General features: G+C 56.5%; 8 protein-coding genes across 8 annotated transcripts; 3 read left to right on the plus strand and 5 right to left on the minus strand.

The window, feature by feature from the left end:
* Positions 1-84: 84 nt before the first annotated feature.
* cpa1 (carbamoyl-phosphate synthase (glutamine-hydrolyzing) CPA1) lies at positions 85-1,661 on the minus strand. Its single transcript, XM_748862.2, has one exon. The coding sequence runs from the start codon at positions 1,557-1,559 to the stop codon at positions 198-200; it is 1,362 nt and encodes a 453-aa protein (XP_753955.1). The 5' UTR covers positions 1,560-1,661; the 3' UTR covers positions 85-197.
* Positions 1,662-2,961: 1,300 nt separating this feature from the next.
* Positions 2,962-3,886, plus strand: AFUA_5G06790 (nuclear transport factor 2 family protein; the record flags this gene model as incomplete). The annotated part of the gene is made up of 2 exons (XM_748861.1): positions 2,962-3,589; positions 3,645-3,886. The coding sequence occupies 2 exons, from the start codon at positions 2,962-2,964 to the stop codon at positions 3,884-3,886; spliced, it is 870 nt and encodes a 289-aa protein (XP_753954.1).
* Positions 3,887-4,205: 319 nt separating this feature from the next.
* AFUA_5G06800 (putative C6 transcription factor) lies at positions 4,206-6,026 on the plus strand (the record flags this gene model as incomplete). Its single annotated transcript, XM_748860.1, has 1 exon — positions 4,206-6,026. The coding sequence occupies one exon, from the start codon at positions 4,206-4,208 to the stop codon at positions 6,024-6,026; it is 1,821 nt and encodes a 606-aa protein (XP_753953.1).
* Positions 6,027-6,202: 176 nt separating this feature from the next.
* Positions 6,203-8,581, minus strand: AFUA_5G06810 (uncharacterized protein; the record flags this gene model as incomplete). The annotated part of the gene is made up of 7 exons (XM_077804778.1): positions 6,203-7,023; positions 7,084-7,474; positions 7,531-7,594; positions 7,647-7,780; positions 7,847-8,258; positions 8,452-8,486; positions 8,546-8,581. 7 exons carry the CDS (start codon positions 8,579-8,581, stop codon positions 6,203-6,205), a joined length of 1,893 nt encoding a protein of 630 aa, XP_077660916.1.
* Positions 8,582-9,164: 583 nt separating this feature from the next.
* On the minus strand, positions 9,165-10,215 carry AFUA_5G06820 (Hsp20/alpha crystallin family protein; the record flags this gene model as incomplete). The annotated part of the gene is made up of 1 exon (XM_748858.2): positions 9,165-10,215. The coding sequence occupies one exon, from the start codon at positions 10,213-10,215 to the stop codon at positions 9,223-9,225; it is 993 nt and encodes a 330-aa protein (XP_753951.1). The 3' UTR covers positions 9,165-9,222.
* A 1,012-nt stretch (positions 10,216-11,227) lies between these two features.
* AFUA_5G06830 (ribonuclease III domain-containing protein) lies at positions 11,228-11,791 on the minus strand. Its single transcript, XM_748857.2, has 2 exons — positions 11,566-11,791; positions 11,228-11,514 (listed from the first exon to the last, which is right to left on the minus strand). The coding sequence occupies exons 1-2, from the start codon at positions 11,744-11,746 to the stop codon at positions 11,267-11,269; spliced, it is 429 nt and encodes a 142-aa protein (XP_753950.1). The 5' UTR covers positions 11,747-11,791; the 3' UTR covers positions 11,228-11,266.
* Positions 11,792-12,089: 298 nt separating this feature from the next.
* Positions 12,090-15,993, minus strand: AFUA_5G06840 (putative class V chitinase; the record flags this gene model as incomplete). The annotated part of the gene is made up of 2 exons (XM_748856.2): positions 12,090-13,996; positions 14,103-15,993. 2 exons carry the CDS (start codon positions 15,991-15,993, stop codon positions 12,426-12,428), a joined length of 3,462 nt encoding a protein of 1,153 aa, XP_753949.1. The 3' UTR covers positions 12,090-12,425.
* A 728-nt stretch (positions 15,994-16,721) lies between these two features.
* AFUA_5G06850 (uncharacterized protein) lies at positions 16,722-18,602 on the plus strand (the record flags this gene model as incomplete). Its single annotated transcript, XM_748855.1, has 1 exon — positions 16,722-18,602. The coding sequence occupies one exon, from the start codon at positions 16,722-16,724 to the stop codon at positions 18,600-18,602; it is 1,881 nt and encodes a 626-aa protein (XP_753948.1).
* Positions 18,603-19,125: the final 523 nt, after the last annotated feature.

Raw genomic sequence — 19,125 nt, forward strand, 5'->3', positions numbered from 1 at the left:
CTAGTGAAGGGCGGCAGAGGCAGTCGTATGCTTCCACTGCAGATGCAGTGCTTACGAGTGTTGCATACAGTATTTACAGTGATATGAACAAGATTCATGATTGCATTTGACCAACTGAATGACATGAACGATTCCAATATATCCAGCCCATAACAACCCTGACTCCAGAAAACAAGAATAGACTCCGTACATTCAATTTAAGCAGCAGCGGCAGCGGCAGTGGCGGCAGCAGCAATGTTCTGCATGCCGATAGTGGGCTGCACACCGACACGCTCCTTGGCGAGCAGATCAACCAACAGAGGGCTGGGGAGGCTGTCCCGCTGAGGGTAAAACGCAGCCTGGCTAGCCTTGTACTTCTTCACACTGTCGATGTAGATATCGAAGAGGTAAGAGGAGTCGAGAGGGCCGCCCTTGGCCTCAGGGTGGAACTGTGTGCTGAAAATGGGGCGGGACTTGTGGATCATACCTTCGTTGCTGGAGTCGTTCAGGTTGACAAAGTAGGGCTTCCAGTCAGAGGGCAGGGTAGACGCATCTACAGCGTAACCGTGGTTCTGACTGGTGATGTGGCAGCGGCCCGTGCTCAGGTCCAGAGCGGGGATGTTGTGAGCACGGTTACCATACTTGAGCTTGATGGTGCGAGCACCAGCGGCCAGAGCAAGCAGCTGGTGGCCCAGGCAAATACCGAAGATGGGCACCTGAGAGGTCTCCATCAAGCGACGAAGGTGGTAGGTGGTCTCCTGGCAGTGAGTTGGGTCACCGGGGCCGTTGGAGATGAAGACACCGTCGAAGTGGTGGGCTACCTTGTGGATGGGGTAGTCGAAGGGGAACACCGTGATGCCGGCACCACGGCTGACCAGACTACGCAGAATGTTCTCCTTGACACCACAGTCGATGACGGCGACGTGGCACTGAGGATCGGCGGCGCTCACGTGGAAAGGAGCCTTGGTGCTGACCTGGCGGACCAGGTGGATCTGTTCAGGATCGGTGAAAGCCTCGTCTTGGTCAGCGTCGTACTCCTCGCCGACGGTGATACGAGCGAGGGAAGAACCCCGCTCACGCAGATAGGTGACGATAGCCCGAGTATCGACACCGGAGATGGCAGGAACGCCTTCACGAGCACACCACTCGCCGAGAGACTCGACAGCAGTCCAGTGGCTGTACTGCTCAGCCACATCGGCCACAACCACGCCAGCGGCCTGCAGGTTGGGGGACTCGAAATACTTGAGAAGACCGTGCTCGTCCCGCTCAGCAGAAGGCACGCCGTAGTTGCCAATCAAGGGCTGAGTGAAGACCAAGATCTGACCACGGTAGGAAGGATCGGTCAGAGACTCGGGATACCCAACCAGAGAGGTGGTGAAGACGGCTTCACCGGAGATGTTGGTGCGAGCTCCGAAGGACTTGCCGTGGAAAATCGGACCATCTCGAATCGTGAAAGTGGCACGCTCATGAGCAGGACGCTGCTGACGAACAGTAGCCATGAAGCGAGCCGGAATGGAAGCATTCACGGAAGTCAAGGCTGAAGCCCTGGCGGGCATAGCCTTGAATACACGAGCGAACATTATTTGTTGGGTAGGATGAGAAGAAATGTGGAAGCGTGTAGTAATGTGTGGGTGGTCTCAATAGTTTCCGGAAGCTTTCCAGAGGTGATCCGAGATGTAGTCCTGAAGGGTACTATGTCAGCTCTGTTCTTTCTAATGTGGTGTGGACGTATGGCGGTGGCGGGTATGACATCCATGTGGCCATCGGCAAGGACAGGACATACCTGAGAAGTGAAGACGGTGGGTGCCAGAACCATAAGCGCGACTGTGCTGTTACCAGTCACTTAAAATATCTGTTGATAGGTGTGGTGTCTAAAAAGACATGAATCGATCAAGAAATGATAATTGCAGGGGGCGTTGATGGATGATGTCCTAGGACTGACAAGAGGATGAAACGGAGAAGAGAAAGGAAGAAGAAAGGAAAAAGCGGGCGAGAGGCAGAATTTGAGGGCCGCAACAGGAGCTGCCCGCACCAGTGCGATCTTCGGCCCGGGTATGGGCGGCACGTGTCCCGCTACACCGACTGCCAGGCCTAAAAGGCGTGATGGACCAATCACAGCAGCTGTATTTCGAGTTCCGCGATCGGAGGCACTTTTCCGCTTCTTTTTTTGTGTGTGTTGGTTGGTGCTCCGTATCTCATTACGCTATGGATTGGGCAATTCTGCAGCAATTGATAATGCGATTATCTTGACGATTGTGATCTCGACGTATCTGCAGTCTCATATGTGAATAGAGAGACAGGACACCGCTCGTCAGAAAATGCCTTGGATGCACTGAGGCACCTCCATCCCTCCATCACACCGCTGTCATCATCGATGGCTTTCGTTAGTTATCTCTAATGATATGACTCACCGGATCTGTGGAGTCCCCGTCTTCAACAATGATGGACTGTGGTTTCGTCTTTCACAGTAGGAGACCGATTGGCTGGATCAAAAAGGCAATTTCCCCATGATTCATCTTACTATGTTTAGTCTAATTGCTACGTACAGCGAATCAATGCAATGTCTCTGTTATCTTACCATTTGACGTCAGTGTGTCGAAAGATATGTGCAGTATCTGGACAACATGCATACTCTGTACTTGTGGAAAGAGGGGGATGAACTATCAATTTATTAGACGTTCTAGTAACCCTTTTACAACGGGTACTTATGTTTCTGTGAAACCGTATCACCTGAGCAGGGAATACAAAAAAGTCATCAACCTGGCCATCTCGCTGATGAGCAATTGCGGATCGGCGACTTTCAGGAGTGCGAGCTTCATGTATGTCACCTCAACCATGACCGTAGGTGTACAATGTAGTACTTGGTTGTGCAGGTCCTATCAGATCGGGGAATTTCAACATCGGGACCTCCAGGCAAAATGAGAGCCTCCGCTATATATCAAACACGACATTTCTTCTGTGGAGAGTCATGATGTGGTCCCCATGCAGCCGAGTCTCTCTCTCTCTCTCTCTCTCTCTCTCTCTCTCTCTCTCTCTCTCTCTCTCGCATCAATGGTTTGCTTCAGCTACCTCCTTCAGGCCCTAATGGCCATAACCCTTCCAGCAGGGATTCTTAGCTGGGGGCTTCTACCATTTCAATCGTCCCGACATCAGCTACAACCAGTCCCACAATCCCAAACGCCCCTAGACGCTCCCGGGTGCGATGGTTCTGGCATTGTCGAACCCGGTGGCCGATGTAATGGCGACGGTCTTGTCGACAGTCCCCCCGACCACCGCGACAGAGAAGGATTCAAGTTCGAGAACCCGTCGACAGACTGCAAATACGTCTCGCAGATGCACATTTGGGACTCGTTCAAAGATCTGGAAAAGGATATGAACAAACTCTTCACTCTCATCCACAAGAACGTGAGTTTCACCGTGGTCGGACACCATCCCATCGCCGGTCACTACAACGACCTGCTGCATTTCTATGTCAATGCCCTGCGACGAGTCAGCGTGCTGTTCCTCGACCATGCAGATAAATTCGAGATCCACCCCCAAGCGATCCATGGAGGCTGTAATGAGCGATGGTCGGTTCAGGAGGTCAATTTCCGGGGGGTAATGAATTCAGGTGAAGTCACAGCTGTCATCTCAGTGAACGGTGCTGATATTAGAACAATACACAGGAGATGACTTTGACATTGTCAACGTCTGGGTAACTCGATGGGATCGGGGGCAGATGGTGGAAATCCGCACATATATCGATTCTGCCAGGATCATGGAAGCGCTCCACAAGAACGAGATCTGGTGGAATGGAACCACCTTCCGAGACAATATCCACTACATGCCTGGTCCTGCAGGCATGCCCGACCTGAAGAAATTAGAGGATCTCATGGGCTATCCAGATGGACGGAAGTATGAGGATTGAGATAACTGTTGACCAGCGTTAGCGTAATATCGACTGAAATAATAGCTCTGTGCATTTAGTTTAGTCAGGTGCTACACTCGATAATTTTCTGCTCATAATGGCAGTCAATTGAGAGCCGAGTGGTCGATGTTTGGTTGTACACAAGAGAGAGAAAAACAAACCGTTGGCCCCTCCAAAACTCCACATGGACATCACCAAAACACTAGTCTACCGTGGACCGCATCTGGAGTGCCCCGTACAACGTCCCCGCAACTGAAGGGAGAGTCTTCTACCGGAAACTACTTATCAACAAATGCTAACGTGAAATGCTCTGAACACCATGACTGAGCCAGGGCCGCGAAAGCGCTCCAGAATCGCCTGCACATCATGCCAGTCGCGCAAACGGAAGTGCTCCGGTGACCAACCATGCAGCACCTGTGTACAGTTGGGGGCAGCCTCCGAGTGTCATTACGACATCCAATCTCGCAAAAAGAAAGATGTCAAGGCATTTCGGCCATCAGTCGGTCTGTCGATGCGTAGACCTAGTGTCATCGACGAGTCCCCTCGGCCGAAGAGCCAGGAGCAGTCGACACCCGGGGACTCGACAAGCATCGACGTCAGTTCTCTCGAGGCCAATTCGGGTGCAGCGTTTGTGCGCAGATTAGGCCTCAAGCTGGACCCAGCCAATGCGCCGAGATTGCATCTTTTCGCCTGGAACGTCGGGGCTCGTCACCCGCCACCCTCGGCCATGCCTACGGCGGCCTCGGCCACGGCCGTGCCGATCGTGGACATCATCTCCCAAGACGAGATGCGATCGTTGATGACATTCTACTTTGAGAAAGTCGATCCGTGCTACCCATTTCTTGACCGTGATGTGGTACTCCGCCAGGTCAGTAGGCGATGGCTGCCTTCCTCGTCCGAGTCGGCCCTGCCATACGGGCCCTACGATGCGGTACTCTGCGGCATAGCGGCGCTGGGATTTCTCTTCTCACGACGACGAGCCGTCCCCGCAGAGTACCGGGTGGCCGAAACCGCTCGACGCATCCTTGAGCATGGTCTGCTCGTCGACACCCCCGCGTCGGTGGACATCGTCACCGGCTGGGTGCTGCGAGTCGCGTACCTGCGCATGACAGCATCCCCCCATGTTGCCTGGATGGCCAGCTGCACACTGATGCACCTCATCGAGGCATCGGGTCTCCATCTCGAGCCCTTGCCAGAGACCTCCCTCGGCCAGACAACGACGCCCTGCGCCCCAGAAATCCGCCGCCGGCTCTTCGGCATGGCCCGCCACCTGAACGTGTGGATCTCCTTCGAGCTCGGCCGGTCCCGAGTCGTCCTGCACGGCGCAACCTCCCTCCCACCCGCGCCCCGATCGCCCAACAGCCCTTCGGAGATCTTCAATCTCCTCCCCGTCTCGGAAAGCCTCGACCCGAAACAAACCCAAGACGCGCGCGGCCTGGAATCCACCCTCGCCGCCGTCCTCGACGTCATCCACGTCCAACCACCCCTCATCCTCGCGCAGTGCAACCTCATGCTCTGCCTGTACCGGCGCCTCCGCGCCCTCAACTCCAGCATCTCCGGCGAGCTGCTCGACCGCGCCCTCGCCCTGGCGGGCACCGGCCTGCGCGCCGCCCGCGAAATGGTCGCCTCCGTCTGCCCCTGGCACCAGATCGCCAACGTCCCCTTCCAGATCGTCTGCACCTTGCTTGCAATCGACAGCCGCGCCTCGCTCGCCCTCCTGGGGGAAGCAATGCGCACCCTCCGCGAGGTCGCCGCCGCCTACGACACCGAGGTCATGCGCGAAGCCTACAGCACCGCCTACCTGCTCATTCTGCTGCATCAGCGCCGCAAGGAAGAAGACACGCGGGCGCTCCGCGATGTTCTCCGCGTGAATGCCAACGCGGCCGCCGCCGCGGCGCCGCCGGTTAGCGTCGATGCTGCAGCGAGAGGGGCTACCTCCTCGGTGCAGCGGCAGGCGCCGCCGCCACCGCAGTCTCAGTCTCAGTCTCAGTCTCAGTCTCAGTCTCATTCTGTGGCCGACCGCTCGGAGATGTCCTGGTTGGGCGATCTGATGATCGACATGCCGAGTTTGCAGAATTTCGATCTTGATCAGTTCCTGATGACGGATGTGCCGTGGCCGCTGCCGGAGATGGGGATTTGAACCCTGCAGTTCCTTTTGAATGTGATGGATAATCGTTCGAGGCAGATTGATACCCTCCGTTTTTTCCTTGTTGGCTTACATTACTGACTGTATCTGATATGTGGCATTATTAGGACCCAGTCCTTTGAATAATATATACATGGGCATCCATTGGTAAAATGACATGAATTAATTGGCTACTCGGCCTTACGATGCTTGTCCGTTCTCTTCTGGGCCCGTGTGCTTCGTCCTGTGCCTGCTATCCACAGGACAAGACCAAGCTTCCACAGGACCCACAGCAGCCCCAGCCCGACGACAACCACCGTCCCCAACTCGATCGTCTTGCTTTGGAAAAATCCCGCATCCTCTCGCAGCCGCAGGACAGGGACGTCCAGCTCTTCCACAAGGCGGTCCTTGCCCTCCGCCGGCGCCGGGTGTAACTGATAGAACATTGTCCGGGCCCCAAACAAGCCCTCCCAGCCGAGATTCACCCGATCAAACGGGTTGACACCCATCTTGGTGCCGTCTTCTGCCGTGCACGCCCAGAAGACGATCGGCCAGGGAACCGCGGCAGAGCGGTACCCGGACTCGGAGGGGGTCAGGTATCGCAGGTGCAAGGGGATCGAGGCGTTCCACTCCTCTGGGCTGGTATCCGGGCGAAGGGGGGTAGCGAGCTCGAGCAGCCAGTTTGAGCCCCATCGAGAGACGACCCAGTCTGGGGCTTCGAGATCTGTTTCTCCTGCTACAGCGCGGAGAGCGGCTAGGTTGTGGGAGCTGAGGAAGAGGCGGTCGGTGGTTGAGAGCTGGTATTTGTCGCCGAAGATCCACGACGGGAGGGTCAGGTATGTGTGGAGGGCGCACGTGGCGTCCGGGGGTGCGGGGGGCCGCCTCAGCGACGCGCGAGGCATTGAGATGGTTAGAGTGGGATGGAGCCCGGTTGGGGCGGGGAAGGAGACGGTGTAGGTCGCATCAGCTGGGAGAGGATGGTGGCGCGAGGGAAATGAAAACAAGGTCGGTTCTGGAACATGGTCAGCAATAGGTGCCAACTCCGTCTGTCCTTTCATTTTTCCCAACGTACTCAACTTTTCGTCCTGTCCAACCACCCCGAGTAGACCACCCATTTTCAGTTCCTCGGGCTCCGTGGCGCTCTCGACACCGAGCAGCCCGACCTCGACCTGGTGTGTATCTGCGGCATGCTTCCGGATCTGCTCGGTCCATCCTTGGCCGGGTGATGTCGACCAATACCCAGACACGGTCAGCGCATGCGAGATGCTGTCGTAGTTGACATCGACCGAGTCGGCCGAAAGTATGGATTCCGCATGATGAACGCATTTCTCGTCCGACCGGTCACAGAACTTGTGTTGGATGAAAGCGACCAGATTCTGCAGGGAAGGGAGACGACTGTAGTACTGGAAGGCGGCGGTAGCAGCAAATCGTTCCGAGAGGATAGGAGGTTGTATAAAGGAGGACTAAGGACCGAGAATGAGAGTGCATTCTGATTAACTGACCGACAAAATAAACTCACCCGGAGACTCTGACATTCTAGCGACTCATCGAATACCGTTTTCAAAAGCGAGCACAATCCCACTCTGTAGCCTGCATTAGCCACGAGCAAAAAAGAATACGTCTCTAGATACGCACCCCGTCTCCCTCGCCGTCCCAGGGGTATAGTAAACATGCAAACCAGGCGATATCCGACTGGAGAATGGCGCTCCGATCTCATAGGGCCGCTCCGTAGCCCACCGGATATGGAGCTCGTGACTTGATTTCAAGACCTGCCAGATCTATTCATATCAGCAAACGGGAGTCCAGCCACTGCTCCCTGTAGCGCCACCACTTACCTCTGCAGGAAGCTCATCGAAGCCGAATGTTGCCCGCTCCTCGCGCGCCGCGTCCAGGTGGGTAATGGACAGCGCATCGCTCGTCAACACGGCCTGGTCGACGTGAAAGGGAGATTCCGGCCTCTGGACAAATGTTATTCTTCGTCGCATCTTGATCAGGTCCTGAAGATGGCAAGGCGGATGGGTGAGTGGGAGAATGAGCTGTTGTCCTCGTTCTCCACAGATGACCACTCCGGTTAGCGTGTTTGCCAGGCCGATAAGATAAGAGCTCCAGGGTTGTTGGTATCTGATAACATTCTTTTCACCAAGGCCCATCACGCATTCTCCTTGTCTACATATTCCCTCCTGTAAATACTGTCTCTCAGTAAATATGTTTGTATGCGCTTTTGCGTATGTTGGTTCCCTTAAGTAACTGTCACGGAGTTAGTGGTCCGAGTCATCTGATAGAGGATTCCCGGCAGTTTGCACGTGGTGGCATCCAAAACATGAGCAACTACAGCTGGATGCAATACTGGCACAGATGTTTATACTCTTGAATATTTCTACTACCTTCGTATGAAACGTGCTAAGCCACTGTTGTAACGACTTCTGAAAGTCCTTGTTACGAGTACATCTCCTTGATCGCATGCATTGCACATGACTACTAGCGATCTTCGGAATAACAATGTTCTTGACAGTCACCAGTCGGAACAGGCTCACAGGACGAGACTCTTGATCGCGTCTGTGGCCATCCATCTTAGTAGGGGGGCTGTCAACCAGAAGATGCCTTATAATTCCTACTATACTAGAAACGGAGGTCTAGACGCCTTTTTAGCTTAGTGGTTTTATGGCTGAGAAGGGCATTCGACGGAAGGTGATCGCCGCAACACAGCTCCATTTACCTAGGCAATAGACGATCTCAGTCCCAGACTGTGCGCAGTGAGTTAGGGTACTGAGAACCGGTCTCATTAGCCAAGGCTCACTTAGCTTCCCATTGTTACTGTGGATTGTTTACCCGATCTGCCAAGCAGAGCTGGTCGTCGTATGTATGTGTCAATGATCATCTTCATGTAATGATTTTATCTAGTGTCATGAAATACACAGAAGATAGATATCCGTGAACCTGCTGTCATGGTTCAGCTCTGAATGAGGTCTCAGAACAGAAGTCAGCAGTATAACATTCGCACTGGTATTGCATCCAGCTGTATTAGTGCAGCATAGACTCAATGGTAGGGGCGCTGTTGGTGCTCCGGGATTAAGGTAGAGTGGAGTGGCTGTTACTCAGGTCAACTTAAGAAACAGATAGGGCCACCGGTGGATATGGATGGACTAATATCGAGCCAGATTGTGATATAGGGTGGAATAGATTCATGATACTGTTGTATATGCTACGGCAATCACTGGATATCCACCTTCACATACTCCCGCTCAACTTCGTCTTCCACCTCACGTTCTTCCTCTTTCCCATCACTGTTGAATTCCCTGCTTGCACTCTCCCTGTCCACCTCGTCCATCTCCTCGTCGGGTTGTGGAACGTCTCCCTCAACTCTAGGAAGTGCAACCCGCAGAACGCCATCAACCAGTCGAGCACGGATCCCCTCGACGGCAACGCTGTGGGAGATCGGCATCTCCCTTTCAAACACCCCCAAATGACGCCCTCTCTCCCCGATTAGCAAAGCCCGACGCATCTCGTCATCAACTCCGGGACGGAGCACAACCCCAGCCATGCGGAGCACGGCACGCGATGCATCATACGCAACGCTCAAATCCGATCTTTGAGCTCCCGGGAGCGAGACGTGGATGATGGTGTGGGTAGGTGTGACGAAGACATCGAGCGGGGGCGTGAACCTGGTCGGGTCGTGTGAGTGGTGAAAAGAGTGGAAGCCGGGATGCATCGCATGGTGGAAGTGGTAAAAGTGAGGGCCGAAGCCCCTGCCCCTGCCCCTGCCTCTGCCTCTGCCTCTGCCTCTGCCTCGTCCTAGTCCGCGGAACATTCCCCAGGGGTGATTATATCTGTGGTGGTGGTGATGTCCGAATCCCAGTCCCTCCTGTTCGGACCATCGGCTGAATCCATGCTCCTCGTCATGCTCGTGTACGTGGGGATGGAGGTGATGTCCTAGTCCCGGATGGCGATGATGAAATCCGCGCCGGCCACGGCCACAGGAATGACCGGACCTGATTTCTGGCTCTTCGGGATGTTCATCGTTCATACCCTTCTTGGCTCTTTCTTTGGTCCCCTTGGTCTTGCATTTCGAGGGCTCCCCGGAGCTGCTCTCGAAGCTGTCGTGGTATGGAGGAGGAGGAGGAAGGTGAGCAAAGAAAGGATGCTCCTCTAGCATGGAGATATCCCAGGCTAGGGGATGCTGACTGAAATGGCATGAATGCTGCATGTTGGCTGGATACGGTATGGTTGTATGACTTGATCCGTCTGTACGACTACACATTTAAATCCGACGGGTTGACTGCGATCTACATACCTGTCTAAGCAGCTACCGTGACCATTATGAGTCACCGTGTCCATGTCCCACGTACGCGGACACGTACACCTCATGACCTGACTTGTCACCCAGGCAGACAAATACTCGTCCGACTCCCGATGAAGACGTGGTGCTACCCGTAGGCAGAAGAGGCTACGCATACTTCATTGCCCGAGGAGGCAACCCGGACTCGGTCTCGGCACAGTTGTCGGGGTTTCGCTCGGAATCGGACTCGGAGATCGGATATAGGTTTCTATGTCCAAGGAAGGCTGAAACTGAAAAAATATCGCTATTCGCTTGGTTCATCCCAGGCAACTAGGAGGGTAGTCAAGATGCCATCAAGAAGCGATGCCAAGGTCAGGAGTGCAAGAATGGAAGATGCTTGTACAGCCAAGGGTGTTTACATTTCACTCCATCATGGATCAATATACATATACAAGAGGATGGCCAGTAGCGGCCTTGTTGTGGTTGGTGACTTCACCGACTTGCCATTCAGATGTGTGATCCCAGGGAGAAGAATAAGAATACAGCGTGTTATGGGACTGGGATGCTTGAAGCTGCTCCAGGATCCAAGGAGCAAGGGCAGGTTGGACGAGCTGCTAGTCTTTAGGGCATGAGAGCATCCCAAAAGGAGATCTAGTGGAAACTCTGAAGTTTATCTACTGATTCAAACCGTTAACAATGACATTACTTTACTTTCTTTTCTCTTTACACAAGGTTATGTCAAGCAAACAATGCTAGTCAAGGGAAGGATGTGTGTCATCAAGTCCTCGACAAGCCGCGAGCGATAGTAGCGCAGATTCGACTTTTATACACACGCTTTATCCTGATACCATAGCATTCCAGGTGGCAGCCTCTTCTTCTGCAACTGTCTGGGGAGCGTCATCCGTTGGAGCCTTTCGATGGCTGCCAACACTGACGGACCCCAGACAGTTGCAGAAGAAGTGACTGCCACCCGGAATGCTCATGCGTGGTCAGGACAAAGGTGCAGGTTCTTCATGACACTCTTCACTACTTCGAAATTTCGTCGAGAATCGATCCAGGTGGCAGCGACAAGGGCCTCAATCTCGGTTCCGAGGCCGTGGGTGCCCAACGTCGCACGTTGAGACTGAGACGGACCTGGCGCGGCGAATGCGTCCAGGTGCAGCCTGATGGCCTGGTGAGCCATGGCCTTGTTGGTCGCATAATCTTGAAGTCGGGAGTATCCCTGGGCTGTGTCTCATCAGCGTAAAGAGATCCTGATCCCGAACGCGCATCTCATACCACAGCTCGTCTCGGTTCGATACCAAATGTCCAGCAGAATCAACCCTACCACTTTGTCGCCTAGAAAGGCGAGACGCGGATTCCGTTCTCGCGAAACGGCTTCGTATACAATCGTGGGGTCCTGGAAGGTATACCCCAGGATCTCCTCAATACCTGCTCTTGCGCCATTTTGGTCAGCCATACTTCAACGGTCTTGCGTGTTTTCCCCCCCCCTTTTTGCAATGATCCTTGGAGATGGAGGGTTCAACAGATGGCCTGCACAAGAAATGGTGGGGGTCTTATAGCTTCATGATTCATTTGGATGACGTCGTCGACTTCGCAGAGTTTATATAAGTTGTCTGCCCTCGGAAGGAAAAGGAAAGCTTAAAGCTTCACCATTCCGCGTCCTGCCTGTCCAGCCGATATGCTAGAATAGTGGGTCAGGGTCTTTGGGGGGTCTATGGGAGCCGTACATCTGCTGATTCTCGGCTTAGGAGAGCGAGCAAGGGAAACAACATGATCTCCATTGCACTATAGTATATGAGGCCTGCAGCACACGGGAGGAAGAATGAAGCATATGGGCCCAGGAACCCACTGATAACCCCCAGTCCAATGGCTGAACCAGCCCTAAACCTATTCTATAGAGTTGCTATTGCGAAACCGTTTAATTGGCAACAAACAGATTTCAGAGCCTCCTCACGATGCCACCTACTTCCTCGCACACAGGCTCTTGACGATCTTTTGCACCAAAGCATCCTGATCCCGAAACCTCTGCGGAAACTTGGCCAGATCGCTGGCTTTCAACAGACCCCGCGCCTTGGACGCATCCGCCAGTGCCTCCCCCTTGGACAGCTTGCCCGTCCCGCTGCCAACACCCGCAATCAGCCCCAGGATCGCAAACGGCGCGGACGACGGGTCCTCTCGATGATGTCGGCCACCGTCAGCGCCCCGTTGCCCGCTTCGCCGATGAGGAGCGCAATGCGAGCGATGGACGCGGCGCTGCCGATCAGGGGGCCGAGGGCCTCCCCGACAAAGGGGAGGACCATGAAGACGATGCTGAGGATCTTGAAGATGAGTTGCTTCTTTGCTTCCTCCTTGGCCTTTTCGCCGATGTCTTTAATGTCCTTCATGCTGCTGACGGCCTCGGCGAGTTGCAGGACGGGCATGGAGTAGGCGACGACCGCGTCGGAGGCCGCGCCATCGTTGGGCCCGTCGTCGTAGAAGGACAGCCCCACGCTGAGGTAGGACGAGAGGAGCGACGTGCGCAGAGCGGTGACGTTGCCCAGGGACGCCTCGATGAGCTTCTTCGGGTTGCCGACGTGGATCGCATCATCGGAGGCCTTCTGCGGGTAGTTCAGCTTCTGGCAGTAGAGTTTCCGGCAGGGCACATGGCCGAGGCCCGGTCGTACGTCGCCCGGATCCGCGCAGACGTAGTCGGACGTTTCGTCGCCAAACGTCACCCACGACGCGTCGATGCCCGTCTCGGCGGCGAGCGCGTCAAAGAAGCCCTGGTTGTCGACGAGGTCGAAGCGGATGGTCCACCCGGCGGACGTGTCCCAGATGTGCGGCATGCCGAGGCAGGAATCTTTCGTCTCATCGCGGCCGGTGTATGCCCAGTAGCAGTCAAAGTACTTGAGCCCGGCGCCCTCGCCCAGCTTCATGAAGTCGTCGATGCGCGGCTGGATCTGCTCCTTGGTCCACTTCTCGTACCAGCCGAACTTGTCGTCGTAGTCTTGCGAGTTGGTCTGAAACAGCGACAGGCTGTCGAGGAGCTGCGCGTAGAGAATGTCCATCGCGAAGAGGTTGACACACCCGGGGTCGAGAGAGTCGGCCGTATCCGCGAGACCGTCCAGGGCGCCGGGGTTCTGGTCGGCGCGGCAGGTGGGAATGTCGTCGCCGGCTTCGTCGTCGGCGCCGTCGCCGTCGCCGTCGTCGCTGTCGTCGCCGTTCTCATTGTCCGAGTACGCTTGGAGGTCAATGGCCCAGTCGGTCGAACCCCCAAAGTTGAGGCTCTTGATCCAGTCGATGCGGCGGGCCTTGACGGCGCCGTCCATGTAGGCCACCCAATCCACCGCTCCGGGGTTCCCGTACAGGAGAATATTCGAGTCCGACTCCTTGTCGACGTACGCCTTGACGATGGAGTAGTTGCCGTGGCTCTGGAGGATGTCGTGGATCTCGGCGTTGGCAATGTAGCCCCCCGTGGCCGTACACGGGGCGGCAGAGGCCATGGAGTGAGTCCGATCTCCGGCATAGGTGCAAAAGGGGCCGGAGCAGGACGCATCGTTCATGCGGAAACTTCGGCCGTAACTGGTGACGCCAACGACTAACTGCCGGGCTTCCACGCCGGCTTTGGTGATCATGACCAAGGCATCGTGCGTCTCGGTCTTGTTGACGTGGGATCGAAGACAGTTGCCGGCTGGGCAGCCGGGAATGGCCCATTGGTTGTCGACATCTGCATTCAGGGTCACGAAACATGATTAGCACAAGTCGTTATGCAGGTTCAGACAGGTAGACAGGTAGACAGGTAGACAGGTAGACAGGGCTATGCGTTTCCTTACCCCATTGGCCGTGCAAGTCATACGTCATGTAGATAAAGTAATCCACATATTTGGCCATCTGCTTGACAGGATACTGCTTCAGGTACCAGTAAGAAGCCGGCAGCGCAATGGATAGGGATTTCCCGCTCGGCAGCTTGCTTCGGAGCCGCTGCAGGAAAGCCAGGTAATTCTGGCCTTCGTCCGGGCTTCCGGGCGTGATGTCCGGAATGTCCGGTGCACCCGGGTACTCCCAGTCAAAGTCGAAGCCATCCAGGTTGTGGCGGCTCATGAAGCTCACCAGGTTCGTGACAAAGGTGTCGCGGTGCTCCGGCTTGGTGGCATCTCTGAAGCGCTGGAAGGTGCTCGGGTCGGTGGAAAACGCCCAGCCGCCAAAGGAGAGGATCTTCTTGAAGCCGGTCCTCTTCACGAATCGTCTGAACTCGTCCTCGACGCTGGAGGTGTCCACGTCGAAACCGGGTGTGACCGTGGCAAAGGCAAAGTGGACGTGCGAGTACTTCTGGGCCGGGATCTCATCGACGCTCATGCGCAGACACGCCCTCAGCTGGTCGAACGCCTCGAAGTAGCCGATGGTCTTGACCTGGGCGGGGGCATTGCCGTTGTTGACAATCTCCATCCCGCAGTTGGAGATGCAGCCGTTGGTGTCTGGCTTTGCGGTCCCGGGGGCGCCAGTGTCCGCGGGCGTCTCGGTGCAGAAGTCGGCCGTCGTGCCGCAAAAGCCCCAGACATCGCAGCATGCGTTCAGGGGACAGGGATTCAGATCCGCCAATGCGGTGCCGTTGGAAGGCCTCTGGGTCCCCGGCACCTGTGGGCCGCAGATGGCGTCGGGGATCGGCGCCGGCATAGGGGGGTTTCCCTTGCTGAGGCAGATGAGTTGGCCACTCTGCAAGTTCCCACAGCCGGCCCAGCCCCAGGTGTTTTTGTTGAAGTCTTCAATGTCTTTCTCTTGCAGGTGGTACGCCTGGGCCAGGGCCCAACACCCGTCGTCATCCTTGACGGTATATGTGTTACAGGTGCCGTCGGGCTGGGCCTGAGGGCGCACGTCTAGCATGGTGCCTGCGCGGGAGCTGGCAGTGAGGTTGCCGTGGCCGGCGCGAGTCGCATTGAACCCGGTATCCATGGTGGGCACGAGCACGTCCATGCTGACGGCGGTCGCGGGCGTGGTCCTGTCAAGGCAGAGGCCATTGCTCCAGCTTTTGACGGCTTCTTGAGCCGCGGCCAGATCAACAAACCCTGTTGAAACCACTCCGACAGTCAGGGCTGCACTTGCAGGCTGGCAGATGTGCAGGACCGAAGTCTGCTTTCCCGCATATGAATCGAGAACGCCTTGCGCGGCATGTTTGGTGATTTGGGCACCAGAATACAAGCCCACGACGGCCGACTTGTGCTTGGCGAACAAGATGGTGGCGCCGCACTCGGCGCTCTGGCCCACGAACAAGGCAAGTTGGCGAGCAGCCTCGGCCACATCAGCCGACTGCGGAGCCGCGCCAGACGCTTTGAGAAGCGTCGAAGGGCCAACATGGGGAGTGAAAGCTGTCTGGATTGCCTTGGCGCCGCAGTTTTCAGCGACAGCGAGGTTGCGTGGGCGTTGCTGCTGAGGCACATCGGGGGGGGCGGCAGGCTCGTACGTCTGGCCCTGGCTGGCCACGCAGGCGCGGATGGTGAGGATGGTGTTTGGATCGGCGACAGAGCTATGGACGTTCATACCAAAGAGGACCGTTTGATCACAGCGCTCGAGGTTGCGGAGATGGTGGAGGTGAGTCCAGTTGGCCGGGCTGGGACCGGCGTCAGCACACAGACGGGGACAGTCGTCCACATACTGGCCATTGTAGCTCTCTGTGACGGCCGAGGCGAGGCCCATCAGAGAGGCACGGAGGACAAAAGAGGGCCGCATTCTGTTCTCGGAGCCCGTGCTGGCAGGGAATGAGGGGAAGGGGACATGTGAGGAACAGACAGAGTCGGGGTCCTTGGAGGGATATGGTGCATATAACGGACTAATGAGTAATGCTAGCTCGTCCTGTAAGCTGCCGATATCAGCTCAGGCCATTTCCTGTCGCGCTATCGAGATTCGAGGAAAGCTGACAACCCTCGTCGGAGTTGCCCGCTTCCCCCTAATGATGCATGAGGCTCCAGCCCCCCTTGAGAAACAGGGAAAGCTTCTGAAGTCTGGTTTGTCCGCAGAGTGCAAATTGGCACTAAAGTGTCCATCTGCAACTCAACCTTAGGCGACCCGTTTCTGCCTCGGCGTCCCACTAGACTATCGGGGATCTGCAGCCCCCAAATGCCACCATCTCGGGGGAGCGGCGGTGCGGCCAAAACCACGAGATGCCTCCATGTAACCTTGCGGCTGCTGAGCTGATGCTTCGAACGGACAGCCGAGCATCTCCGAGGGTGGCAAACAAGGGCATGTTTTCGCAAAGTCGAGATCCAAGTTGCATTGCCGCGCTTGATTGTCGGTGCGGACTCGATCCCATTTCTTGCACGGGGTAAGCACCGTGGAGAGCTCGTCTCTGTTACTGACGACGCATCCTGTTTACTTCTCTGTGATTGTGATCTTGGTGTATTCAGTTGCTCACTCTGCTCCCTCTCTTGAAGTACCCCATCTGGCTAGCTACAAGGACAATGGGCTCCGCGCTCAACTCCCCCGTCTACATCGACTATGGGGAATTCTTCATGAATAGCAGCAACGTCCTCGCTGTCCCCTATCAGAATGTCACCGCCGCCTTCACGACGCCTGTCGCCGTCAATTCGACCGCCATAGATGGCTTCGACTGGACGCAGCCGTACCCGGGCTCCCGCCGCGACGGCCACACGGTGTACCTGGAGATCGCCCAGGAAATGCCCCTGTCGGCGTCTATCGTGGAGAATTCCACCACCGTCCTGTCGTCCTTGACGTTTGGCATTCCAGACAGCATGCGATCGGGCGGCCAGCCCCTGGCCATGGACCCCTCGTGGTACATCTGCCGCCACGTCTTCATCTCCACCAAGCCCGAGGCGAAGGCGGCCGTCGACGGGGGCCGCAAGTGCGATTTCCTCTCCCAGGCATGCCGGGCCGACCTCAAGACCAGCTTGACCCAGGATTGGGGAACAGCCGCCGACGGCACCATGTGCTCGGCGCTGGGCTTTGACCCCATCCCACCGAGTTGTCAGGACGCGTTTGGCTTCGCCCGCCAGGACGTCATGGCGTTCGACGCGGCCTTCCTCGCCGACGCTGCCCTGGCGCCGGTGCAGACGAGCCAAGAGCAGCAGCCGTATAGCTGGCGCATCGGCACTGGATACCACGACCCGGGCGATGCTCGCGCCTACGCCGCGGCCGCCAACCGGACGTACCTCGTCGCAACCGTCTGGGGCTTCAGCCCGAGTGCAAAGTCCACCCCGGTCCCCGAGGTGTCGTTTGGGTGCCTCTCGTCCGGCTCCAGCTACGTGCCGCCGCCGCCGTCACCCCCATCGTCCATCCCCAGCGACGCCGCGTTTGGCGATGACTTTTCCAGCGGGTCCGCGGCCCAGTGGACGACTTACGGCGGGTCGTTTGACGCATCCTCGGGGGCCTTCGTCGGACGCAAATCCCTCGGGGGCCTTGCGCTGGTGAACAGCAACTTCAGCAACTTCCTCTTCGAGGCCGACGTCACGCTGCCCTCGACCTCGGGCAACGCGGGGCTTGTCTTCCGCGCATCCAATCCGAGCGTGGGCGCCGACGCCTACAATGGCTACTACGCCGGGATTTCGGCCTCGGGGGTGGTCCTCGGCCGGGCGAGCAACAACTGGACGCAGCTGGGGAGCGGGGCGGCCGACCTGGCCGCCAACACGGCCCATCACGTCCAAGTGCAGGCCCTGGATACGGCGCTCGCCGTGTTCGTCGATGACATGAGCACGGCCGCGGTCCGCGTCACGGATGGCACGTACGCCCGCGGCATGAACGGCGTGCGCGTGTACGGCACGGGCGCCGCCTTCGACAACATTTGCATCTCGCCGCTGGCGTTCAGCGATGACTTCTCGAGCGGCACCATGGGCAAGTGGACGGCCGTCGACGGCACATACCACGTCTCGTCGTCCGGGGCCGCCGTGCTGTCTGCCTCGCCCATCGCCAAGGCCCTGGCCATGGGCGTCACCTCCCACGACGTGATCTACGGGGGCGACGTCTCCATCGACGCCACCGCCAACGGCAACGGTGGCTTCATCTTCCGTGTGTCCAACGCCACGGCCGGGCCGGATAGCTACAACGGGTACTATGCTGGGATCGGCGTCGGATACGTCGTGCTCGGCTTCGCGGACCGCCAGTGGAATGAGCTCAAGAGGGCTCCGGCGGCGGATATCACGGCCGGACAGACGTACCGCCTGCTGATCCGCACGAGGGGAGACTCGATCGCTGTCTACGTGGATGACTTGAACACGCCGCGGATGGTGGTGCAGGATGGAAGGTATAGTGCTGGGTTGAGTGGCCTTCGGGCTTACATGACGACCATGTCTGTGAGTAATGTGAGGATTTATCACGGCTTGTGTTGAGAGACGAAGTGAACATTGAAAGAGAATGATGTTTGGATTTTTCTTTTTCATGCTAATTTCAAGTAAAGATTCTATGCCTTTCACCTCCTGAGGCAATGGAGATAGACCCCCATTCCACTTACAGTATACAGGATGCCAATAGCACCGCCGGATCGATGCTATGCTGGACTATCTCGCGTATCCATTTCACCAGTTTAGAACAGGCAGGAGCTCCGGTCATCTACTTTAGCGTATTTCAGGTCAGTTTGAGGAAACTCAGGGACGACATTGGAAAGGAGGCCTGGAGTCTCGAGCAACAAATGGATTGATATTGACTCGTTTAGCAAGAACTACTCAGAATGCAACCGACCCTCCTATAAGCACTAGTCTTAGGCGTCCTACAAGCCTAGTATTAGGCGTCCTACTAAGCACTAGTCCGGGTCTACTAAACGCTAGGTTTGGCGCAACCACAAGGCTAGTGTTCAGTAGAGAGACCGGTTGGATCAAGATCCGTGGGTCATATATCTAGTATATGCAACGCTAA

Source organism: Aspergillus fumigatus, chromosome 5 (assembly GCF_000002655.1).
Source record: "Aspergillus fumigatus Af293 chromosome 5, whole genome shotgun sequence".
In the NCBI taxonomy this organism is placed as follows: Eukaryota; Fungi; Ascomycota; class Eurotiomycetes; order Eurotiales; family Aspergillaceae; genus Aspergillus; species Aspergillus fumigatus.